The 27,482-nt window shown below is 39.5% G+C and overlaps 3 protein-coding genes and 2 pseudogenes across 3 annotated transcripts; 2 read left to right on the top strand and 3 right to left on the bottom strand.

The window, feature by feature from the left end:
- Window positions 1–11,603: 11,603 nt before the first annotated feature.
- On the bottom strand, window positions 11,604–12,356 carry LOC139840948 (uncharacterized). Its single transcript, XM_071831191.1, has one exon. It carries the CDS (start codon window positions 12,354–12,356, stop codon window positions 11,604–11,606), a length of 753 nt encoding a protein of 250 aa, XP_071687292.1.
- Window positions 12,357–13,097: 741 nt separating this feature from the next.
- On the top strand, window positions 13,098–13,211 carry LOC139887085 (small nucleolar RNA R71; annotated as a pseudogene).
- A 7,355-nt stretch (window positions 13,212–20,566) lies between these two features.
- On the bottom strand, window positions 20,567–25,334 carry LOC139840940 (uncharacterized). The gene is made up of 2 exons (XM_071831183.1): window positions 24,606–25,334; window positions 20,567–24,130 (listed from the first exon to the last, which is right to left on the bottom strand). Exons 1-2 carry the CDS (start codon window positions 25,332–25,334, stop codon window positions 20,567–20,569), a joined length of 4,293 nt encoding a protein of 1,430 aa, XP_071687284.1.
- LOC139840934 (uncharacterized) lies at window positions 25,331–26,602 on the bottom strand. Its single transcript, XM_071831176.1, has one exon. It carries the CDS (start codon window positions 26,600–26,602, stop codon window positions 25,331–25,333), a length of 1,272 nt encoding a protein of 423 aa, XP_071687277.1.
- Window positions 26,603–26,993: 391 nt separating this feature from the next.
- On the top strand, window positions 26,994–27,107 carry LOC139887010 (small nucleolar RNA R71; annotated as a pseudogene).
- The last annotated feature ends 375 nt before the right edge of the window (window positions 27,108–27,482 follow it).

Genomic DNA, 27,482 nt, shown 5'->3' with positions numbered 1-27,482 from the left:
GGTTCAGTCTTGGGCCAACGGGTTGAGAAACGTTTTCAACCCATTTTTTATGCGAGCAAGACTTTACAAGGAGCCCAATTAAATTATACAACAACAGAAAAAGAGCTCCTTGCGATAGTCTTTTCCTTTGACAAATTCCGATCTTATCTTGTCCTATCAAAGACTGTTGTCTTTACTGATCATTCGGCATTAAAATATCTTTTCTCTAAGCCGGATGCAAAACCTCGATTGTTAAGGTGGGTCTTGCTTTTGCAAGAATTTGATATCGAGATTAAGGACAAGAAAGGTGCAGAAAATCTTGCAGCGGACCATCTTTCTAGACTCGAAAATCCCAATCTTGAAGTACTCCATGAATCGAGTATTAAAGATGATTTTCCCGGAGAATTCCTAATGAGAGTAGAGAAGGTGGAGGATCCGTGGTTTGTTGACTTCGCCAATTATATTGTTGGAGGGTACCTAGAAACTGGTTGGTCACATCAGAAAAGGAAGAAATTCTTTAGTGACCTAAAATACTATTTTTGGGAAGACCCTTATCTATTCAGGCGATGCGCGGATGGAATTATTCGCAGGTGTGTTTCAGGGAAGGAATGCACCGAAATTCTGCTTGACTGTCACCGTGGTCCCACAGGTGGGCACTTTGGTCCCCAAATTACGGGGAGGAAAGTTTATGAGGCCGGTTTCTATTGGCCTACAATATTCAAAGATGCCTACGCTGTTTGCAAGGCTTGTGACGCGTGCCAACGGGCGGGTCAAATAACCAAACGGGATGAAATGCCTCAACAAAGCATCCAAGTATGCGAGGTGTTCGATGTTTGGGGAATTGACTTTATGGGCCCCTTTCCAAAATCTCACTCTTATCTCTACATACTTGTCGCCATCGATTATGTGTCAAAATGGGCAGAGGCAAAGCCTCTACCAACAAATGATGGCCGAGTAGTAGTAAATTTTTTGATGGAGCTTTTCTCTAAATTTGGCACGCCTAAAGCTCTAATAAGTGACCGAGGCACCCACTTTTGCAATAAGCAAATGGAAAAGGTGTTGAAAAGATATGGAGTAATCCATAAAATTTCGACATCCTATCATCCTCAGACGAGTGGGCAAGTAGAGAACACCAACAGGTCGTTAAAACGCATACTAGAAAAGACCGTTGGTGCTAATCCAAAAGAGTGGTCCAACAAGTTATATGATGCATTGTGGGCATTTCGCACGGCCTACAAAACACCGATTGGAACTACTCCTTTCCGTATGGTATACGGAAAAGCATGCCATCTCCCGTTGGAGATTGAACATAAAGCTCATTGGGCATTAAGGGCATGCAACTTGGATTACAAAGAAGCGGGTCGGTTACGTTTGACCCAATTGAATGAATTAGACGAGTTGAGGCTTGAAGCCTATGACAACTCTCTAATTTACAAGGAAAAGACGAAACAATGGCACGACAAACGGTTGAAACACCCGAAAGAATTCATGGAAGGAGACCGTGTCCTTGTTTATAACTCTCGTTTTAAGTTATCGCCAGGAAAGCTAAAGTCCCGATGGACGGGACCATATGTGGTTAAAAGAGTGTACCCTTATGGTACAATTGAAATAGTGAACTGGAAAGGCGATACTTTTAAAGTGAATGGCCACCGGGTCAAACACTACGTTGATGGTCCCCTGGAAATTGAGGATGAGGTTAGCCTCAACTTCAACAAAAACGCTTAAATCAAAACGGGGACGAGTTGGGTGAACGACTCGTAAAAACTGGTTCACCATTGTAATTAGGTTTGTTTTGTGTGTATTATAAATTTTTGTTTGGTACAAAACGATTACCGTATGACCTCGAAACGCGAACGACTCGAAAATTCAGATCAGTGGGTTTTAGTGTTACGGGACGCCGTCCCATTTGGCCTAGACGACGTCCCAATATGCAGACCGAGACGCCGTCCTGACCGGCAAGACGCCGTCCCACTTAAAAGAGAAAGACGCCGTCTTAATTTGCTCGACGCCGTCCCAACATACTAATCGAGACGCCGTCCTCCACTCCGAGACGACGTCCCGAACCCCAAGTCAGAAAAAAAATTACGCGTTTTTATACCCTTACCACTTATTTCCTATCCCCAAAACACATTCTATCTATTTCTCTCTGCCCAAAAACCGAACCACTCTCAAGAACCCTAAATTTCTACATCAAATTCGTGATTTCCTCTTCAATTTCAAGCCTCTAATCATGAACTTCTGGGTATGGATTCTACATTTCTTCACTTTTCTTTATCAATTACTTACATTGTATGTTTATATATATCAATTGGTTAAAGAATAGTGTGGGGTGTTTGATTTGCTTGATTATTGTAAAGATTAACATGCCTTAGATTGTTTAAATTGCCCTAATGTGTTTATTTTGCAAAGATTACATGTTCTTTAGGGTTTGTTCATGATGCTAGGGTTTGTAAAATTTAAATCCGAATTTGAGATGTTCAATTCATGATGTTGGGTTTATGTTTGATGTTTATGATTATTGTGAAGTATAAGATTGTGTTGGTGATATTGATGACAATTTGGCCGGGTCAATTTTGAATGATAGTAAAATTCTAAGCATATTATTGATTTGTAATGAACTTTTGAAGTATGTATGCTTGTTTTTCACATGTATGGGCCTGTTGAATCAATTTAATAGAATGGAATGCCATAATGTATGTTGTTATAAGGTCATTTGAGCTAAAAATTGTGAAAAATTGTATTATGATAGTGTTGAATATGTTTAGAATGCAAAGTTAAATGCTATGACCTATGACACAACATACTTGAATCTTTTAAGTCCTATGTTTGTGTTACATTGTGATGTTATGATTTTCATTTTTGAAAGTGTGTTAATGAATTCAAGTTGACTTTGGTTGACTCTGGTATAAACTTGTGAACGTGCACTTTTGTGAAAATGAATCATACTACTTTTGAACTAGGAATTGAGTGATTGATCTCTCCTGCTATTCGGTTATATTTTGGCTAACATTAACACAACGGTTTCTATGTTCTTTTGGTTTTGTGTTTAATGTTTTGCAGGGACAAACAAGCAGGGGAGGACCGGCACCTAAAAGGGGAAGACCATCAGGTTTAGCTCCACCAAGACAACCACCACCACCACAAGAACAACCTCATTCATCATCTTCTTCGGGAGAAGAAGAAGGGGAGGATCTCAATGATCCTAGGGTTTGGTTAAATCAGGTACAGAATGACGATGACTACACCGAAACCTTTGAAAGAATAAACCGCAGGCCCATTAATGCTACTTGGTATTTCATTTGGGGGCCATTAGAGGAGGCGGGCATGCGCCGACATGTTACTAATCTACTCGCCATTCCATACAATAGAGTAGTAGCCCACGCCTGGGAACATCTTTTTAGCATCAATGAACCAATCTACCCGGTGCTTCTTAAAGAATTCTACTCTACAATGCGGTTTAACAATGTAGCCGATTATTTATCCGCTGAGTTTCTACGGTTTCGTCTTGGAGGCCAAGACAGGGGTTTGAGCAGTTTTCAAGTGTGTAGAATTTTGGGTATTTTTGAGGAACTCACCGACACACAGTTAGGTGAGTACTTGAGGGCTTCGGATTACGTTGGCCGACATCAGTTTGACGATACCTCTTATTGGCGCCGAATCTGTAAGCCAAATATTGCGCCGGCCCATTTTCGATCGAGCAAACACCGGTACAATGAAATCGCAGCCCGAGACGATAAGCTGCTTCACCGACTCATTGCATGTACTTTTAATGCAAGGATAGAGGGTAATGAGAAGGTGAAAACCTTAGATTTGTGGATTATGGATCAGATCAAGCGGGGGGCCTATACCGATATTCCTGGGTTAATCGGTAACTATTTTCTTTCCATTGCTACCGAGACGCGGGTACGGAAGCCACTTTTGGGGGGGCACTACATAACCCGATTTGCCCGACACTTTAACATTGATTTCGACAGATTACAGGAATTACCGAGTATAATGAAACCTTTGAAAAAGGTCTTTTATATTAATGCCGAAATCCTTATGAAAGACGCAAATGGGCATTTGGTCCCCTTTGTGGCAGCCGGTGCAGGTGGCGCGAGTGGTAATGGTGTTCAACAGGAACAGCAGCAGGAAGAGGAGGCAGAAATGGAGGCACAGACCAATGTTGGTGAACAGGTTCCGTGGCATCCGTCCCAATCAAGTTGGGACAGTTTGGTTGGTAGTGTTAATAATATGAGGTTGAGCCCGAACGAACAAAGGATGCACAACGATCGAATGTGGGATAGTCAGCAGCGAATGGAGCAACGACAGATTGCTCAAGTGCACGATCAGGGATGGATGAGTTATGGTATTGATTGGAATAACCATAACTCAGAGTTGTTTTATTCCAACCCCGAGCAGTACTATGGGACGACACGTCTGACACCCCAATATTACACGGATCCTCAAAACCCACCTCCGCCTCACCCGATTTATGATAATACCGCTGCGTTGCAGGATGCTCGGAACAGATTTGAGCAGCAATATCCACAGGGGCGCCCGTACCGCGATGGTTCGGGTAATTATTTTTGGCCGTTTGATAACTAGGCCTGCGTGCCTATTTGATCTTTTTGTACCTTGTTTAAGACTATCTTATTTGTGTGATGTATTTGGATACATTTATGGTTTGTAATAATTATACTAATGTGTGGTTTGATTAAACGGATGTGGTTGAATAAACACCGTTATTTTTATATGCTTTGTGTGGTTTGTTTATTTTGTGCAGCATGATTGAACTTCCAAGACTGGCATTAAGTTCAGCGACATTTGATATTATGATGTGTGTATGATGATAATCGCGGACTAGACGATGTTCTTATGCTGGCAGTAAGTTCAGCGGCATCCGTCTACTTGTTCCACGATTTACAGGTTAAAAAATTGGAAATTTCTACAATCACCCTATCACTTTGCCCTCTAAATTTAAACCTTTTTCTGATTTCATGCAATGAGGGCCTTGCATGATCTCAAGTGTGGGGTGGGGAGTAGAAATTTATCGGGAACTCGTCTTACTAAAAACAAGGCGTTCAAGGCGACATAACTTGTAAAAGGTTAAATTTTATAAAAATTGATTTTAAAATTTATAGACGGATTAAGATCAGGTTTAACAACCGAATTTCCATCATAAATATAAATTTTTAAAAGATATTTTATAAATTTAATTGATTATAAGCTTATATAAAAATTTTTAAAATTTTCAAGCAGCCTTAAAAACGATTAAAAGCCCGAAAAACATTTTATACACATTATGGTCTTAAAATTTAGAAAACAAATGTTGTTTTGCATTTTAAATTATTAATAGTCTTTGAAGTTGCTCCATCATTCAATTATTTGAATGAAAATCCTACTAGTTTAGTAAGCTAACGAGTAGGTCACTTGTACCAAAACGAGTGTAAACCGTGAGAGAGCGGTGATTGTATAGCGTGGTCGGAAACCGGATCTCGAGCCAGATCGAAAACCTTAAGGACGATCCTCATTGTTTCTCCTAACAAGGACAATGTTGCGTCCGACCACCTCTTATGACCAATAGGATGTATCTATTCCATCCCACACACTTGCTGATTTATTTCAGAAGTTGTAGTCCAGACCAGTTGTAGGGTGACGAAAAGTCTTGAAAAGTCATTGCTAAAATCGACTGGAAATCTACCAGGCCTCAACATCAAACAGGGAAACTGGTAGTCAAAGCTTATCTCAATGAGGGAGATTTGCTAGCCAAATGGGAAGCGCACCATGATACACAAATTGTCAGTGATTGATCAGATTCCCAGTGGATAACCTCCGGAAAGGTAATATATCAGCTTTTAAGCCTGATAAACTTCAATCTTTATGATTGACTTAACGGATTAGATGATTACCTCATAATTGTCAATGATATCCGGACGTGATGTGTATCCTCCTAAGCACATTATTTTCTACCGACATCTTGTAATGTTAGGTACCGTGGGAGGGATTGGCTTGACCAATAGCGGGAAACCCGCACTCATTTTTCAAAATTAAGAAAATCCGACAAAATCGGAAAACGTGTCTAGTATTTAAAAACTAGCATGATATTTTCAAAACCTTAAAACGTTTTCATCAAGGTCCTGATTTCCCTAGGATCAAATTTTTCGGATACTTGATTCTAATCTCCCAAAAATGTGTGTGTGTGTTTCCATTGTGTATAAAGCGTGCGTGTGATTTCAATAAATGTGTGATATACTTAAAGCGTATGTTTCCATAGTGTATATAGTGTGAGTTGTGTTTCATATCAACGTGTGTGTTTCGTGTGCTTCGAGTGATTCATGTAATGTATGTAATCTATATTGTGTGATTATGATTAATAGTGTTCTACTTTGTAACGAAAGAATTGCTTGAGGACAAGCAAGGTTTAAGTGTGGGGTGTTTTGATATTGCTCAATTACATCATATATATCTATCGCAATATCACTAAAAATACTCTATATTCGAAGATAATGAAGATGATCTACAAGGGATATGTCAAGATGCGCGAATTTGTATCGGAAGAGTAGTTTGCAAAGAATTTCGATGATTTATGACATCGGTTGATCCCGATACGAGTTAGTATCAAGATAGCGCTTTAAAATGATATAACAAAGCCTCCGATATGTGAGAGTTCGTCCAAATGAGCTAATATTAAAGAGAAAACGAAACAGTGCCTTAAAACCCACCAGGACGCCGTCTAGCTATCCGGGACGCCGTCCTGGCCTTCGCAAAGGGACGCCGTCTTTCAAGTTGGGACGCCGTCTTGATCATTAAACCGGGATGCCGTCCTGCCTTTTAGGACGCCGTCCCAAAGTAGGTGTACCCGATTTATCTGCTTTTTACCTAATTTCTCCACCTTAAAATGTCATTTTGGGGACTGTTTCATAGAGAGTTACGTACAGAGAGTTTGAGAGACGATTTTCAGGAGCATCTTGGAGAATTCCATCCTCTTTGAAGAGGCCAAAGATCAAAGCATCATCCATCAACATCTTCTTCATCCAAGAACTCTTGTTCTTGTAGGTTATATACTTGTTCTCAGAAATGATTTCAGTTTATAATTTGAGTGAATTGTTGTCTGTTACAATGATTATTGGCTAGTTTCATTAATGTTTGTCTAGATTAATAACCAAGGTATTGGATGTAATCTTGTTGATTGAATGTATTATGTGTGTTAGATTGAAGCTTGAATAGAGAACCATGCTTATTGTTGTTAAAACCATTTGTATCTAGTTAATTGATATGTTGTTGATAAAGAGAACTCTTGTTAATGTATCATATTGATTTACAATCAACTTGTCTTAGATTGATTGTTTGCTAAACCGGACCAAGGGGGTAAACTAGATTAAAATGGTTAGACAAAATAGGAATGAATTGTGTAGAGCGAACGCAAAGGCAATTGTTATTCAAGTCTTTAATCTTGTTGATCAACTAGTCACAAACGAAAAGGTCTAAGTTATAGGGAACCCTCGCTTAGTAATTCTAGTTTGAGTACTTGCTAAAGAGAACTCTTGGCGAGTCGATTTAGGTGATTAGCATGCTTATAGTTATTTGATTACAAATACAAGAACTATAGTGAAAAGGGAACCCTTGAGCTTGTTATTGTATTTGCGTGTTTATCCGAGAGAACTCTTAGTAAAACCTATTAGATAACTACACACATAATTATTCAATCAGGGCTTAATATCTAATTTACATCCAATACCGAGGGTAAAATATCTAGATGAACATTTCCTCTCTTTGATTTAATTCAAAACCTATCTTACTTGCTTTATTTGCATTTATTTGCATTTTATAAACCAAAAGACTAAAAATATTGTTTTTACATTTAACCTTCTTTGATTTGGCTAAATCGTTAAAACAGCCACAAAACATAAAACTTGTACTTTTACTTTAATTAACTTAGTTAATCATAATATAGTTTCTAATTCTAGTTTGACTGATATACTGTCCTTGGAACGATACACGGATTTTACCATTATCTATACTACTACACGATCGGGTACACTGCCCGTTAGTGTGTAGCAATCTTTAAAACCGGTATTTTCCATAAGATAAATTATAGACACGATTTCGCACATCAAGTATCTGGTTTTATGAGCTTCTCTAAGTACCATTTCTCTCATATCTCCAAATTTTGGTACCCAAATCCTTTCAGCCCAATACCGGGTTTTGTCTTCCCGAATATTAAGATGCTTCTCCGATCCTTTGGGTATTTCATCCTTTAAATTTCCCTCTTTTAAAACTCCTTGTTGCGCCTCCTTTATTTGAGTAGTAAGGTTATTATGAATCATTATATTCATAGATTTTACTTGAATGGGTTCTCTGTCCTTCCTGCTCAAGGCATCGGCTACCACATTTGCCTTCCCCGGGTAGTAACGAATCTCAAAGTCGTAATCATTCAATAATTCAATCCACTTACTTCTTAACTTACCCGCAAACAACTTTAACCTGGAGTTGAATAACCACACACTTTGCCCCACTTCAAATGTCCTTCTACTAATTTGCTTGTCATGAAAAGCTTTCGTTTTCTCTTTGTAAATCTTTGAACTTTCATACGCCTCACGTCTAAGTTCCTCTAATGCTGTCAATTCCAACTTCCTTGCATTTCCTGCCTCATCTAAACTCATGTTCACCTGTTTAATAGCCCATTCTGCACGATGCTCAATTTCAACAGGTAAGTGACATGCCTTTCCATAAACAAGTCGGTAAGGTGAAGTACCAATGGGGGTTTTAAAAGCTGTCCGATAAGCCCAAAGCGCATCTTCTAGTCTTAAAAACCAATCTTTGCGATTAGGATTTACGGTTTTTTCCAAAATTCTTTTTAGTTCCCTATTAGATACCTCCACTTGCCCACTTGTTTGGGGATGGTAAGGCGTAGCAATTCGGTGATTTACCCCATAATCCCTTAAAAGTTTGGCAAAGTAGGAGTTCTTAAAGTGTGAACCCCCATCACTAATTATGGCCTTAGGTACACCATGACGACAGAAAATGTTTTTCTTGACAAATTTAAGGACAACTTTGTGATCATTTGTTCGTGTAGCCTCAGCCTCCACCCACTTGGAGACATAATCCACGGCTACCAAAATATATTCAAAACCAAAAGACGGGGGAAAAGGTCCCATAAAATCAATACCCCATACGTCAAAGATCTCACAAACCAAAATTGGGTTCATGGGCATTTCATTACGTTTATAAATTCCCCCCATTCTTTGACACCTAGCACAATTTTTGACATATTCAAATGCATCTTTAAAAATAGAAGGCCAAAAGAAACCTGAATCGAGTACTTTGCACCCGGTTTTCTTTACCCCATAGTGTCCTCCGCATGCAAAAGTATGACAATGTGCCAAAATGTCCTTATGCTCCTCTTCCGCCACGCATCTCCTAATGATTTGGTCGGGTCCAATTCGATAAAGAACCGGATCCTCCCAAATATAATGCTTAACCTGCGACAAAAAGTAATCCCTCTTTTGCTTGTTCCAATGTTCCGGTATCTTGTTAGTCACCAAATAATTAACAATATGAGCGAACCAAGGTACCTGCACAACACTAAACAAACATTCGTCCGGGAAATTCTCCTGGATCGGTTTAGTAGGGTCAAATGGTGGCGGGGGTATCCTAGATAAATGGTCAGCTACCACATTTTCTACACCCTTTTTATCCCGTATTTCTAAATCAAACTCCTGTAGCAACAATATCCACCTAATCAATCTAGGTTTAGACTCTTTCTTCTCAAGCAAGTGCCTTAAAGCACTATGGTCCGAAAACACAACTACCTTAGACCCCCACAAATACGATCTAAACTTGTCTAAGGCAAACACAACTGCTAGCAACTCTTTCTCGGTGGTGGTGTAATTGATTTGGGCATCCGAGGACGTCTTACTAGCATAATAAATCACTACCGGCTTCCTATCAACTCTCTATCCCAAAACAGCCCCTGCTGCATAATCACTAGCATCGCACATTATTTCAAAAGGTTTGGTCCAATCGGGTGACTGTAAGATGGGTGCTTCGGTCAACTTTCGCTTAAGGGTGTTAAAAGCTTCTTTACATTGGTCATCAAAGTCAAATGGTGCGTCCTTTAGTAGTAAATTACATAATGGCTTAGAAATGACACTAAAGTCCTTGATAAACCTACGATAAAAACCCGCGTGTCCCAAAAACAATCTTACCCCCTTAACATTTGTCGGGTAAGGTAGAGTAGAAATAAGTTGAACCTTTGCCCTATCGACCTCAAATCCCCGTTCAGACACAATATGTCCCAAAACCACCCCTTCCCTAACCATGAAGTGACTCTTTTCCCAACTAAGAACTAGGTTGGTTTCGGTACATCTTTTCAAAACTTTTTCTAACATACTCAAACATGACTCAAAAGATTTGCCAAAAATCGAAAAGTCATCCATAAAAATCTCTAACGACTCACCTATTAATTCAGAAAAAAATGCTCATCATACACCTTTGAAAAGTCGCGGGTGCATTACACAAACCAAAAGGCATACGCCTAAAGGCATAGGTTCCATATGGACAAGTAAAAGTCGTTTTCTCCTGGTCATTAGGATGAATAGGTATTTGATTATAACCCGAATACCCATCCAAGAAACAATAAAATTTCTGACCTGACAGTTTTTCGATGATCTGATCAATAAATGGCAAAGGAAAGTGATCCTTTGAAGTTGCAGCGTTTAGCTTCCGATAATCAATGCACACCCTCTAACCCGTCACGGGACGAGTTGTGATCTTTTCACCTTCCTCAGTCTCCATCACCGTTATTCCTGCTTTCTTCGGCACTGTTTGTGTGGGACTCACCCACTGACTGTCAGAGATAGGGAAGATTATCCCTGCATCCAACCACTTAAGAACTTCCTTTTTCACCACCTCCTACATATTTGGGTTTAACATGCATTGTGTATCGCGAGCAGGTTTAACCTCAGGATCCGTGACTATCCTGTGCATACATACCGAAGGACTTATCCCTTTCAAATCAGCTATTGTCCACCCTATTGCAGCTTTGTACTTATGAAGAACTTCCATCAAAGCCTTTTCCTGCACACCTGTCAAATCTGAAGCAATAATAACTGGCAAAGTGCCGTTAGTTCCCAAAAACGCATATTTCAAATGAGACGGTAAGGGTTTTAACTCAAGAGTCGGTGGTGACTCTAGTGAAGGTCTACTGTTAGTATCAATGGATTTAGGTAGTGGCTCATATTTATGAGTCCACGATGGCAACCTAGAATCCATTGTACTTGCTACTGCTAATTCTACCGCTTTGACCTCTTCACACTCGACATCCTCTTCCTCACCTAAACAAAATATCTCTACTGGGTCGTCGGTTATTAGGTGAGAAGTTTGCTTATCAACTAACTCATCAATCACATCTATCCTATAGCACTCATGGACATCCGGTGCACGAAGAGAATTAAAGATGTTAATCCTCATCTTGCGGTTACCGAAGGATATGTGGGTTGGGTATCTCTATTCCTAGTCTCAATACCCATTACAACAAAGTCTACCGGGTAATAGAAATCCTCCACTTTTACTATCACATCCTCTAGTATCCCCCTAGGTGTTTTAATTGATTGGTCCGCTAATTGGATAATTATGTCGGTTCATTTCATTAGGCCCAATTCAAGTCGGTCAACTAGACAAAAAGGTAAAATGTTAATGCTAGCACCTAAGTCCAATAACGCCTTTTTAACATTCACATTCCCTACGGTCACAGCTATCAATGGGGTTCCTGGATCTTTAAACTTAGGTGGAAGTGTACCCGAGACAACCGCACTTAGGTGCTCGGTTAACTCCACCTTCTTAGGCAAGTTTGCCCTTTGCTTTCTCTTTTGAGTGCAAAGGTCCTTCAAAAATTTAGCATAAGAAGGAACTTGCCTAATAGCATCAAGAAGGGGTAAATTTATTTTAACCTGCTGAAAAGTTTCACACATATCCTCTTGTTGTGGTCCCTTCTTCCCATAAGGGAATTGGTTCGGGGACTCTAGGGCCTTGGGAAATGGGACGGTTTTTGATTCCGTCTCCACTTTCTCGGTCTCATTAACAGTTGGTTCGGTCAATTTCACCCCCTCCCCATTGTTATCACTTTTACTTACCTCATCCACATCAAGAACAATAGGAGACTTACTTGACTCCGGTTGCTTTACCTCTGTTTCTCCAACTTTATTATCATACTTTTTCCCACTTCTCAAGGTATCTACCATATTAACACTATGACCCTTTCCTTGCTCTTTGTGATTTGGATTCAAAACCGTGTAGCTTGGAATGGTTCCCGGTTCCCGATTACCCTTACTTTCCGCAACATTACCTATCTCCTTGGCCAAAGCACCAATCGACTTATTTTGTACCTCTATCATCTTTCAAATTTCGGATATGAACGCATCCATCTTAGCATTCGAGCTAGGTGGTTGGTTGGATGAAGTACTAGTTTAGTTTTGGTTTTGGTTGTGGTTCTGAGGTTGGTAATTGTTTTGGTTTCGGTTGTTAGGGTAAGGATTTTGATAGTTTCGTTGGTAGTTGCCTTGATTCTGAAAATTACCCTGATTTTGGAAGGTATTTGGTGGCCTAAGTTGGTTCTCATGGTTAGCATTCAGTGCGTTGTTATTACTCCAACTAAAATTCGGATGATTTCTCCAACCTGGATTATATGTGTTAGAGTATGGATCAAACCGCCTTCCCTGAACCTCATTAACTTGCTCTTCCACCATTTACTGATTTACTGGTGGAATCCCATTTCTGCATCCGTATGCATAATGAGAAGGATCTCCACAAATCTCACACACTTCCTGTACCTGCGAAACATTACAAGCAAGACCCTGGTTTGGGCTGTTAAATATTAGCATTTTTAAGTCATCCAACTCTTGCTCTAAATTCCTAGATGAGCTTCCCAAGTCAGAAACATGGTTTACTCGGGAAGTACTAGGTTGCTTACGACTAACTGAAGCTTGGGTCTTTGACCCCTTGCTCAACTGTTCAAAGAAGGTCCACTCTTCCTCACTAGGTCGAGTTAAAAACGCCCCCCACTAGCGGCCAAAAGAAACTGCCTGTTTTGGGAATCTAGACTATCATAGAAAACTTTAACCAATTCCCACCTAGGTATCTCATGATGTGGACAAGCCCTAAGTAACTCCTTCAGACGTTCATAAGCTTCATGAAATAATTCACCTGGTAACTGTTTAAAGGATTTAATTTGCGTACGCATATCTGAAGTTTTACTTATGGGATAGAACTCTTCTAAAAACTGTTTTTTCATTTCCACCCAAGTATTAATACTACGGGCGGGCAAGGAGAGAAACCATCTTTTTGCCTTTTCCTTAAGTGAGTAAGGAAATAATCGGAGACGTACCTCATCATCAGTGAAACCGTTTACCTGATTAGTAGCACAAATCTCGTTAAACTCCGTAATGTGTTCGTATGGTTCCTCATTAGCCATACCTCGGTAGGTTGGCAAGATTGAAATAAGTTGAGGTCGGACCTCAAACCGTCGGTTGTTTCCTCCTGCCTGTGCAGGATAAACAATGGGTGAATGATCCTCGAAATCACCCGGTTGGTAGTAGGTGTCTACTCCTCTTGGTCGGTCAGCCATATCGTCTCGTTGCTCAAAAACTTCCTCTTCAGTATCGGAATCTGACTTAGGAGAGTTTGGTGGAACAATCGTATGTGACTCTAACTGTTCTTGACTTGATGTTGAAGCCACTGTTGAACCTTTATGGATTCTTGAAGCTTTTCGATTAGCTTTTGCTGATTTCTCGATTTCCGGGTCTAAAGGTTTAAGATTTTTGTCTCCCAACCTACGAGTTTGCATACACTAACCTGAAATGCAACAAAAACAAGAACACCGAGAGTAAAACTGACAAAAATAAGAATAACAAAACAATATTTTTGGATTTTGATTGGTTTTATGATTTTTATGGTTTTTATGGTTTAACAAGAAAGCAAATAAATAAGAGCTTTCAAATCAAGCGCACACCTCCCCGGCAGCGGCGCCAAAATTTGATCGATGTCGAAGGGTCAATCAAAAATAGCCTAATTACTCTAACTTAGCTAGGGTAAGCAGGATTCGTTCCACGGGAAGTTATGGTCAACAAGCAAGCAATTTCCAGAGTTTGTTGTTTGTGATTAACTAACTTAACTATAAAACTACTTAGATTGATTACTACTTAAATTTAAACTTAAACAAAAGTGCAATTGAAAAGATTGAAATGTAAACAATGAGATTAAAGCCTTTATCCTTTCACAATCCCAATTTAGCATGCATTCATTCAAACAAGCATCATGTTTATCAATTGTTGATCAAATCTCATAGACAAGACTTCTTGAGTTCATTAATTCTATTATCTTGAGATTAAATTATGCAACCTAGACAAAGTGTCTTTATCCCTAATCTAATTAACACTAAGTTGGATCAAGAACACACTGTTAAATCACAATAATCTAACTTGCAATAACAAAGTATAGAACTTGCATTAATCAACAATCAACTTGATTCATAACATTATAATTCAAAAGTATTAAACATCACAAATCACATAATCTTGAATGAAATCATACATAACTCAATTGTTCATGGAAAGGATAAAGATTAGATTACTAGCCAAGCATGATGGTGGTGAGAATCAATAAAATCCTTGACGTTTGCATGATGATTGAACCTTGATCTTGACTTTAATCTAGAAAGAATGGTGATTTGAGTGAAGATTTTTGATGTTTTTAGGTGTTCTCTGCTGCAAAAACTGGTAGGGAAAAGTTGTTTTTCGTAACCCTAAAGACCTCCTTAAATAGGGGTTAAGAAATTCTATCCAAAAGCTAATTTTCGTTTTTCCCGGATTCTGGAATTTTGTACTGGCGTAATTTACGCCAGTCTTGGCGTAAATTACGCCTTTGTTATTTCTGCTCAGCGTATTTTTACGGCTCCAAGTGATTTCTGTTCTGAGAGGCATCTGTGTACTGGCGTAATTTACGCCAGATCAGGCGTAAATTACGCCTTTGTTAATTCAGCTGCTCCTGTTTTTGCTTCCAAATCATGTCCATCTTCCACTGTCTTTCACTCAAAACGCCATTTTTGCACGATCTTTTGCGCCAACACCTTTAATACCTGTAAACACATAAAACTCCATAAAAGTATCTTCTTGTTCACTTGCGTAACGTTAATTTTGCGTAATTAGTTAGAATTAATCGTGACAATTAAGGAACGATCAAATCCCCCACACTTGGCTTTTGCTTGTCCTCAAGCAAATCTGTTTTTAGCTACAAGACAATAACACCTAGGTGGTATTAACTCAAACAATTTTTTCACAAGCAAAATTAACTATAAATCAAGATGTAAATACGATATGGGTTAATTCACTCAAAACCTCAAATAACTTTCATTCTCTAAAACCTTCAATCATAACTTCCTTTTCACAAATCATTTCCTTATTTCAATAATTCCTCCATTAATCATATCCTCATAATCCTCAAACATTTTCCTTAAATCATCATATGGATCAAAACTTAGCACTAAATCAAACAATTATCCTTACAACTTTCATGATCCACACTTATTCTTTTTAAGATCAAAATAAATGTATTTAAATAACATGTCAAAAGAAACACAACACGGGTTACATTAAATCCGGATTAATTTCATTGGGTTGGCCATGACTCAAATAAAAATGGTGTAAAACGGTTACGAATGTTGAACCATTCAAACTTTATAAGGTTTAGAAATTTTAACGTGACCCTCATTCGTACCAAGATAAATTACAATAAACCGGAATGTCAAACATAACTAGAATTGTGCACATGTTTGTGTTTTTGTCCTCCTTAACTTTTCAATTAGCCAAACTCATGCCCTTGTCTACACTAGTACTAAGTGCATACCTTCTAAGTCTCGACACCAATGAACCCCCTAAGTCTAGTTAGAAATACCCCATACCACAAGCTCGGTAATGGTGAAGTTTTGGTTACATTGCCCATTTGTGCAAGGCATTCATGGAAGGTATAGGTTTTTGCAAGGTTATAAGGAATCTTATATTCTAAAACTTAAACTTCAACGAGATGAATTTTATGCCTCAGTGGTCCATGCTTTATAAGGCACTCGTTTCACAATTTTTGGCGTACTCTTCTTCTACTCTTTTTTATTCTTTTAAATTCGTCTCTTCACCTCCTCCTTTTATAACATATCATTTTTGTTTTTTTTTTTTTTCAACTTCAATGAACTAGCACATATCATATGAAACATTTGAGAACATTTGGGATGTAATGGTGAATATTGTGGAGATGATGACAATGATATATATAGATGTATGTATGTATCATGGATAATGGGTGTTGGGTGTGGTGAATATCATTGTCAAAGCTTGTGATATAAAGTACCCCCTTTCGACCTTTGCCTAGGGAAGAGTAAACTCTACAAGTGTTGCATTGGTGACTATCATCATTGTTATGCACTTTCATACTAGTGAGTAAATCGTGGACTCCATTGTGGAACCCCGGAGACCACTTTGAGTCAAACTAATCAAAAAGCCACAAACACTATAACATAATAGCTAGTTATATTTGCCATGCTAGTTTAAACTAATTATATCTTAGCAAAAATGAGTTGCGTTGTCATCTAGTGTTACCAAATCTAAACAAGATAAAGTAGGATTAATTCAACATCAATAACCAAAAATAAGGGTAGGAATGGGAAGTTGGTTTTCTTTTTCTCAGATTTTTTTTTTTTATATCACTTTTCTAAAGGTTTAGGCTGCTAATGGTCACTAATTGATTCTAGTACACATTTTGTGTACTAACGACCTGGGTAGACTGGCTGCAAAAATAAAAAGAATTGGTTTAAAAAGAAAAATCCTAAAGTGTTTCTTTATCATCCATGTTACCTAGCATAAAACCTCGGGATCTTTTTCCTGCTTTTCTTTTTAAACTTTCTTTTCTCCACAAAAGTATATTTCCTTAAAGTTACTAGTCAAGGTCAACAAGGTCAAATGTCTAACACTATCATTCCTCACCGGCCAAGTCCAAAAACTTCAAAGAAATTCCAAATTAATCCCTAATCACTAAGGTTACTCTCATGGGTCAACATCTTGATTATAGCCTTGAAATTAAAATTTTTCAAATTTTTACCACCTAGGCCATTAAAACCATTTAAGACATAAAACCTTTAAACAACAAACATTTTCAAGCTAAGCCAAATGTGCAAATTTCCTTCCTCCCCCCCCCCCCCCACACTTAAATCATGCTACGTCCTCGTACGCATGTTAAAAAGTTATGTTAAATTAAAGTGAGGAAATTAAACAAGGAGAAAGAAAAAGAACAATATTATCCGGGATTACAAAAGCAACTTCCCAAAATACCACTCGTGACAACGACACCAATCTCCCATTTCATCTCACAACATGTTTCCTTCCATCCAATTTTATTCTCACAAAACAAAAACAAAAGAAAAAGTAAAAACTAACTAGCCCGTTTACAGAGGGATCCCGCTTTAAACCACCCGATAGCTCGGGTGGACGAGTTGTGTCTCGTGAGGGCTTATAGCGAACATACCCACAAAGTTCATTTAACTACTTAAAATAAAAATAATAAAAAATAAAAATACAAATAAAAGAAAAATAAAAGAAAAGTAAAGTGTACATGTTTATTACAGACGGAGCACGGGACCTGATAAAAATCAGAGAGGCTCATTCCATTCGGGAATCGGGACCAAAAATACTCTCAAACATACTCTTCGCCAACGGTTCCATGTCAAACACCGACTTCCTCCCTTCTTCCCGAACTCTCTCCATCTCCGGTGGCAATGGTGTAGGCTGCTGATAGAACAATGGTGGTGCGATAGAAGGTGCGGGTGGGGCCACATATCCCATCCCGGGTGTAGATCCCGAAGCATAAGTAGTATAATCAATCGGCTCATAATATGGTGTAACTGGCCGATTATGTACCAAATCATCATACTGCCACCTCCGGTTATCCCTCTCAAATACCTCCTGCTGATATCGCTCAGTCATGTAGATCTGAGCCCTAGCTATGTCCATGAGGGTACCCTGCTGCTCCTCCATTCGCGCCCACTGTCGTTCATCTACCTGAACATAACGCCTACCCCTACTCGACCCCTCTCCATGAGGGTTAAAATCCGGATCACTCCTCTCCTCTAACTCATCCAACTGTCGCCCGAGCCGCTCATTTGAATCATTCGTATCATACTCTGCTTCATCCGCAGGAAGATTATCATCATTAACCCCAAAAGTATACCTTTCCACATAAGCCGGATTCTCAATCACATAACCCGTTCCTTCCCTCATAAACTGTAACCCAGCCACATTTTCCTTAACATACCTCATTGTTTCCTTTACACCCCTAGGATTATTAGAAAGTGCTCCCTTTCTCCATAAGAAAAACGATAAGAACCTCATGTAGGGGATCACCGCCCTTTGCTTTAGCTGATGTCGACACTCCCATATCCACGTCATCATAACCAACCGCGAAGAAGGCACCATCGAATTGGTCACCATAGCATACAACAACGGTAACTCATAGGTTCGAACATGAATGAGATCACTTTTTCGTTGATAAATGTTGTAGTGCATCACAGTTGACAACAACTTCGGAATGATTCTTAACTTACTTCTTTCTAACTCGAAATTCTCAATATCAAGACGGTCGACATGAAACAATGTCCTTAACACATGAGCATACTGATCGGCTGGAACCTCAAACAACTTTTTTTCAGTAGGATAGTCATATGCATCTTTCCCTGGAATAAGAATACCCGAATCATACAGAATATCGGGATGAGCTAACTCATTGAAAGTCTCCATGGTAAGCGGAACCACTGTGTTACCCACCTTGCCCTCCAAGATTAATGTTGCTGGAAAATTATCCCCTGGAATCCATTTTAAGGTGGACATCCATTGAAAAACCTGATTGGGATAGGTCATTTCCCAAGAACACCCTAGTGGTTCTTGCTCAAACCCTGTTTGAACCGGTTGAAGCATAGCACTCCAACCCCAATCGACAAAAACTTGAAACACCCCGTATTTCCTCCACTCACTTGAGGTGATAAACCTTTCACAAAAGGCATTCCTTAAAAGTTGATCCTTTTTCTCAGTATATAACCGAACCTGCACATCATAAGGCAATTCACTTAACCATCTCTTGTCCTCCCATTTTTGTGCCCAAGTTTGGTTACCACCACGACCTCTCTTAAGTCCTCGCAACATTTCCTGCAATCACATAACTCAACAAACTCATTAGTACTTAGCAAAACACCTCACATGTTATTGCTCAAAATATCACATGAAAACATCTAGCAATACATGTCATTCCTATTCTCTTGCACTAACATATCAACCTTGCCTACTTAATTCAACCACAAACACTTATTTCAACATGTTTCACATTAACATTTACACTAGTCAACTCCTTTTCGCAAGTATCAATCACATAATCATGGTAATCATCAAATTAACGAAAACTATAAACTTAATTAACGAACATTATTGCTTTGACACCTAACAAACATCAATTGAAACATTAAATACTTAGAAACACACAATCAAATCACTAACATTATCAATTCTTGGTCAAAGTCAACCCTAGTCAACCACTTGAAAGTAATTAACAAGTTTAAACCCTAACTTTCAAATTAATCATGCACACAAACTACATTGACATATTTAAACACAATTAACACAAGCTAGAACAAAAATAATAATCAAACATCATTAATTCGGACTAACCCTAGCACATAAACATGAACATAACAAAAACCTTAAATTAACAATCAAAAACAATGAAAAACACAAGAATAATGATTACCTTGATGTTTAAAACACACGAATTGGATGATTACTTGAAGAATTGAACTCACAAACCAAAACCCCCAAACTTGATTTTTACCCAAGAACACCAATTAAACCCAATTTGTATGATTTGCGAAGGATTTGGATGTTTAATTAAAGTGTTATAACAAATTGGTGATGATTCAAGCTTAGATTGGATGTTTAGATGAAGAAAATTAGGGTTTTGAGTGTGTGTGTTCGTGGTTGTGGCTGCGTGGGTTATGGGTTTGATTAAATAAATTTTTCACCAATTTTAAACTTAAACCCCGGCACCAGAATTTTTGGACTGGCGTAATTTACGCTGGCCTGGGCGTAAATTACGCCTTTGTATTTTCAGGCGTAAAAACTGGGCGTAATTGTACGCCCCCAACCCAACATTTGACTGATTTTGCACATTGTATAGGCGTAAATTACGCCCAGAATGGCGTAATTTACGCCATCATTCAGCATTTTTCAGTTTTTTTATTTTTTTAATTTTCGCCTTATTTTCGCACGAAACTTCCGTTTTTCTCATTTCCTTTTTACAAAACATTTTAGGGACTAAAAACCTTGACCCCCTCCCACACTTTAAGCATTGCATTGTCCTCAATGCAAAAAGTTAGAGATAGTCTTTTAAACCGTTCCCGTTTTAAAATTCACAATTTAGGTTCTTTGCCCCGCCCGCATGTACAAAACAAAATAAAAACTTACAAACTTTACAAGGGTGTGCGTGTTTTTTATGGAGTCGCGCACTCGACTCCTTTTTCGGCTTAGTTTTCGTCCGAATCATCGGCTCCTTTATTACCGAAGCCGAATCCATCCTCCATGCCAAACGTGAGCATATTATCTCGATCTCTAATCGTTAACGTTCTCGCATCAAAATCTAAAGTCATTCTTGCGGTTACTAAAAATCCTCGTCCCAATATAAGTGGCGTGAATTCATCCGGTTCACAATCCATAATGAAGAAATCCTCCTTATACCCAATGCCATGAATAGTGAAACGAACATCTTCCGCAATCCCAATTGGATCATCAATCGTTTGGTTAGCCATTCGAATATTCGTAGTAGTCCTAACCAACTCTCGAATGCCTATTTCTTTTGCAATTTTAGTTGGCATCATGTTAACACTCGCACCCAAATCTAACAATGCTCGGTAAGCCCCTTTCTTCTTAAATTGACAAATAACCGCAAACTCACCCGGATCTCTATATTTAATGCGAGGCTTATATTCACATTTCGGGTTAGGCTTAACATACTCTACTTTAATCGTCCAACCCTCGTCATCAACAAAAGACGTCTTGGTGTTATTCATGAACCTTTTCGTATTCTTCTTCCCCCACATACTTTCAAGCGTCTTTCGAATCTCGTCTACATCTACCTCCTTTCCTTTATCTAACTCCGGAGTTTCCGTGATCGTGCCAACACCTATACGTTCAACTCCCTCCGAATTTTCATCACTTTTCTCGATATCCACTTGTTGATCATGGGAAATGCCCCCACACTCATCATTTGGACAGCTTTCACCTATATCTACCGTGTCATCCACCACATTTTCAACGACCTCCTCACTTGCTCCATTCTTTTCTACCTTAATTTTCCTGCAATAATCCTCAACAAACTCTCTTTCGACTATATAGGCTGAAGGGAAACGCATGTTTTCTGAATTACAAAACCTAAACATCCCGTTTCCTCCTTCAAAAGTGATGCACCCCGCACCCGGGTCTAATTTACCACCCGCGGTTGAAATGAACCCCCTACCTACTAGCAATGGAACATCATGATCGGTTGGCATATCAAAAACGGTGAACGGTACCTCAATGAAAACACCTTTCACACTAACCATAACCTTATTAACCACCCCGAGTGCCTTACATGTAGTATTATTACCAAGCGTGATTTCGGCATCGGATTTCTTCAACTTACACAACGAACATTCACCATGAAAAAGTTGCTTGTACGTCTCATATGACATTATGTTAATCGAAGACCCCGAATCGGCTATCACCTTAAACTCACGATGGCTACTAACAAGGTGAGGTAGCACCCCTATAATACTTAACTCAAATAGTATCTCGCCCGGGTCATCTTCTTGATAAAGAATCACCGGTTTACCGCGTGCACTCTCATCCAAAGGTAATTCTTCATAAAGATCATCAAAACATTCATCCGAAATAACTTCGGACACCGCATCCTCGGACGCATCATCAAATCGCCCATCATCTTCCCACTCAACAACATCAGGCACATGACTAATAGAAACATTTTGATCAAGCCATGAGTCAACATTTTCTTTGCTATCACCTTTTCTCGGTTCATTCACTCTAATCACCCTAAGTTGTTGCATTTGCATAGGTTCAAACCGGATTGTTTTGACTACTTTAGCATCATCAAGTGACAACCCGGTAGCAATCTTCAACCGTTGCCCATTAACTAAGAACGGCTCCCCACCTTTCGGATCCTTAATCTCAATTACCCCGTACGGAGTAACCTTAGTAACCACATAAGGACCGTTCCACTTACTTCTTAACTTACCCGCAAACAACTTTAACCTGGAGTTGAATAGCCACACACTTTGCCCCACTTCAAACGTCCTTCTACTAATTTGCTTGTCATGAAAAGCTTTCGTTTTCTCTTTGTAAATCTTTGAACTTTCATACGCCTCACGTCTAAGTTCCTCTAATGCTGTCAATTCCAACTTCCTTGCATTTCCTGCCTCATCTAAACTCATGTTCACCTGTTTAATAGCCCATTCTGCACGATGCTCAATTTCAACAGGTAAGTGACATGCCTTTCCATAAACAAGTCGGTAAGGTGAAGTACCAATAGGGGTTTTAAAAGCTGTCCGATAAGCCCAAAGCGCATCGTCTAGTCTTAAAAACCAATCTTTGCGATTAGGATTTACGGTTTTTTCCAAAATTCTTTTTAGTTCCCTATTAGATACCTCCACTTGCCCACTTGTTTGGGGATGGTAAGGCGTAGCAATTCGGTGATTTACCCCATAATCCCTTAAAACTTTAGCAAAGTAGGAGTTCTTAAAGTGTGAACCCCCATCACTAATTATGGCCTTAGGTACACCATGACGACAGAAAATGTTTTTCTTGACAAATTTAAGGACAACTTTGTGGTCATTTGTTCGTGTAGCCTCAGCCTCCACCCACTTGGAGACATAATCCATGGCTACCAAAATACATTCAAAACCAAAAGACGGGGGAAAAGGTCCCATAAAATCAATACCCCATACGTCAAAGATCTCACAAACCAAAATTGGGTTCATGGGCATTTCATTACGTTTATAAATTCCCCCCATTCTTTGACACCTAGCACAATTTTTGACATATTCAAATGCATCTTTAAAAATAGAAGGCCAAAAGAAACCTGAATCGAGTACTTTGCACCCGGTTTTCTTTACCCCATAGTGTCCTCCGCATGCAAAAGTATGACAATGTGCCAAAATGTCCTTATGCTCCTCTTCCGCCACGCATCTCCTAATGATTTGGTCGGGTCCAATTCGATAAAGAACCGGATCCTCCCAAATATAATGCTTAACCTGCGACAAAAAGTAATCCCTCTTTTGCTTGTTCCAATGTTCCGGTATCTTGTTAGTCACCAAATAATTAACAATATGAGCGAACCAAGGTACCTGCACAACACTAAACAAACATTCGTCCGGGAAATTCTCCTGGATCGGTTTAGTAGGGTCAAATGGTGGCGGGGGTATCCTAGATAAATGGTCAGCTACCACATTTTCTATACCCTTTTTATCCCGTATTTCTAAATCAAACTCCTGTAGCAACAATATCCACCTAATCAATCTAGATTTAGACTCTTTCTTCTCAAGCAAGTGCCTTAAAGCACTATGGTCCGAAAACACAACTACCTTAGACCCCCACAAATACGATCTAAACTTGTCTAAGGCAAACACAACTGCTAGCAACTCTTTCTCGGTGGTGGTGTAATTGATTTGGGCATCCGAGAACGTCTTACTAGCATAATAAATCACTACCGGCTTCCTATCAACTCTCTGTCCCAAAACAGCCCCTGCTGCATAATCACTAGCATCGCACATTATTTCAAAAGGTTTGGTCCAATCGGGTGACTGTAAGATGGGTGCTTCGGTCAACTTTCGCTTAAGGGTGTTAAAAGCTTCTTTACATTGGTCATCAAAGTCAAATGGTGCGTCCTTTAGTAGTAAATTACATAATGGCTTAGAAATGACACTAAAGTCCTTGATAAACCTACGATAAAAACCCGCGTGTCCCAAAAACGATCTTACCCCCTTAACATTTGTCGGGTAAGGTAGAGTAGAAATAAGTTGAACCTTTGCCCTATCGACCTCAAATCCCCGTTCAGACACAATATGTCCCAAAACCACCCCTTCCCTAACCATGAAGTGACTCTTTTCCCAACTAAGAACTAGGTTGGTTTCGGTACATCTTTTCAAAACTTTTTCTAACATACTCAAACATGACTCAAAAGATTTGCCAAAAATCGAAAAGTCATCCATAAAAATCTCTAACGACTCACCTATTAATTCAGAAAAAAATGCTCATCATACACCTTTGAAAAGTCGCGGGTGCATTACACAAACCAAAAGGCATACGCCTAAAGGCATAGGTTCCATATGGACAAGTAAAAGTCGTTTTCTCCTGGTCATTAGGATGAATAGGTATTTGATTATAACCCGAATACCCATCCAAGAAACAATAAAATTTCTGACCTGACAGTTTTTCGATGATCTGATCAATAAATGGCAAAGGAAAGTGATCCTTTGAAGTTGCAGCGTTTAGCTTCCGATAATCAATGCACACCCTCCAACCCGTCACGGGACGAGTTGTGATCTTTTCACCTTCCTCAGTCTCCATCACCGTTATTCCTGCTTTCTTCGGCACTGTTTGTGTGGGACTCACCCACTGAATGTCAGAGATAGGGAAGATTATCCCTGCATCCAACCACTTAAGAACTTCCTTTTTCACCACCTCCTGCATATTTGGGTTTAACCTGCGTTGTGTATCGCGAGCAGGTTTAACCTCAGGATCCGTGACTATCCTGTGCATACATACCGAAGGACTTATCCCTTTCAAATCAGCTATTGTCCACCCTATTGCAGCTTTGTACTTATGAAGAACTTCCATCAAAGCCTTTTCCTGCACACCTGTCAAATCTGAAGCAATAATAACTGGCAAAGTGCCGTTAGTTCCCAAAAACGCATATTTCAAATGAGACGGTAAGGGTTTTAACTCAAGAGTCGGTGGTGACTCTAGTGAAGGTCTCGTGTTAGTATCAATGGATTTAGGTAGTGGCTCATATTTATGAGTCCACGGTGGCAACCTAGAATCCATTGTACTTGCTACTGCTAATTCTACCGCTTTGACCTCTTCACACTCGACATCCTCTTCCTCACCTAAACAAAATATCTCTACTGGGTCGTCGGTTATTAGGTGAGAAGTATGCTTATCAACTAACTCATCAATCACATCTATCCTATAGCACTCATGGACATCCGGTGCACGAAGAGAATTAAAGATGTTAATCCTCATCTTGCGGTTACCGAAGTATATGTGGGTTGGGTATCTCTATTCCTAGTCTCAATATCCATAACAACAAAGTCTACCGGGTAATAGAAATCCTCCACTTTTACTATCACATCCTCTAGTATCCCCCTAGGCGTTTTAATTGATTGGTCCGCTAATTGGATAATTATGTCGGTTCGTTTCATTAGGCCCAATTCAAGTCGGTCAACTAGACAAAAAGGTAAAATGTTAATGCTAGCACCTAAGTCCAATAACGCCTTTTTAACATTCCCATTCCCTACTGTCACAGCTATCAATGGGGTTCCTGGATCTTTAAACTTAGGTGGAAGTGTACCCGAGACAACCGCACTTAGGTGCTCGGTTAACTCCACCTTCTTAGGCAAGTTTGCCCTTTGCTTTCTCTTTTGAGTGCAAAGGTCCTTCAAAAATTTAGCATAAGAAGGAACTTGCCTAATAGCATCAAGAAGGGGTAAATTTATTTTAACCTGCTGAAAAGTTTCCCACATATCCTCTTGTTGTGGTCCCTTCTTCCCATAAGGGAATTGGTTCGGGGACTCTAGGGCCTTGGGAAATGGGACGGTTTTTGATTCCGTCTCCACTTTCTCGGTCTCATTAACAGTTGGTTCGGTCAATTTCACCCCCTCCCCATTGTTATCACTTTTACTTACCTCATCCTCATCAAGAATAATAGGAGACTTACTTGACTCCGGTTGCTTTACCTCTGTTTCTCCAACTTTATTATCATACTTTTTCCCGCTTCTCAAGGTACCTACCATATTAACACTATGACCCTTTCCTTGCTCTTTGTGATTTGGATTCAAAACCGTGTAGCTTGGAATGGTTCCCGGTTCCCGATTACCCTTACTTTCCGCAACATTACCTATCTCCTTGGCCAAAGCACCAATCGACTTATTTTGTACCTCTATCATCTTTCGCATTTCGGATATGAACGCATCCATCTTAGCATCCGAGCTAGGTGGTTGGTTGGATGAAGTACTAGTTTGGTTTTGGTTGTGGTTCTGAGGTTGGTAATTGTTTTGGTTTCGGTTGTTAGGGTAAGGATTTTGATATTTTCGTTGGTAGTTGCCTTGATTCTGAAAATTACCCTGATTTTGGAAGGTATTTGGTGGCCTAAGTTGGTTCCCATGGTTAGCATTCAGCGCGTTGTTATTACTCCAACTAAAATTCGGATGATTTCTCCAACCTGGATTATATGTGTTAGAGTATGGATCAAACCGCCTTCCCTGAACCTCATTAACTTGCTCTTCCACCATTTGCTGATTTACTGGTGGAATCCCATTTCTGCATCCGTATGCATAATGAGAAGGATCTCCACAAATCTCACACACTTCATGTACCTGCGAAACATTACAAGCAAGACCCTGGTTTGGGCTGTTAAATATTAGCATTTTTAAGTCATCCAACTCTTGCTCTAAATTCCTAGATGAGCTTCCCGAGTCAGAAACATGGTTTACTCAGGAAGTACTAGGTTGCTTACGACTAACTGAAGCTTGGGTCTTTGACCCCTTGCTCAACTGTTCAAAGAAGGTCCACTCTTCCTCACTAGGTCGAGTTAAAAACGCCCCCCCACTAGCGGCCAAAAGAAACTGCCTGTTTTGGGAATCTAGACTATCATAGAAAACTTTAACCAATTCCCACCTAGGTATCTCATGATGTGGACAAGCCCTAAGTAACTCCTTCAGACGTTCATACGCTTCATGAAATAATTCACCTGGTAACTGTTTAAAGGATTTAATTTGCGTACGCATATCTGAAGTTTTACTTATGGGATAGAACTCTTCTAAAAACCGTTTTTTCATTTCCGCCCAAGTATTAATACTACGGGCGGGCAAGGAGAGAAACCATCTTTTTGCCTTTTCCTTAAGTGAGTAAGGAAATAATCGGAGACGTACCTCATCATCAGTGAAACCGTTTACCTGATTAGTAGCACAAATCTCGTTAAACTCCGTAATGTGTTCATATGGTTCCTCATTAGCCATACCTCGGTAGGTTGGCAAGATTGAAATAAGTTGAGGTCGGACCTCAAACCATCGGTTGTTTCCTCCTGCCTGTGCAGGATAAACAATGGGTGAATGATCCTCGAAATCACCCGGTTGGTAGTAGGTGTCTACTCCTCTTGGTCGGTCAGCCATA

This window comes from Rutidosis leptorrhynchoides, chromosome 1 (genome assembly GCF_046630445.1).
Source record: "Rutidosis leptorrhynchoides isolate AG116_Rl617_1_P2 chromosome 1, CSIRO_AGI_Rlap_v1, whole genome shotgun sequence".
NCBI lineage: Eukaryota > Viridiplantae > Streptophyta > Magnoliopsida > Asterales > Asteraceae > Rutidosis > Rutidosis leptorrhynchoides.
This window is presented reverse-complemented; position numbering and strand designations above follow the sequence as displayed.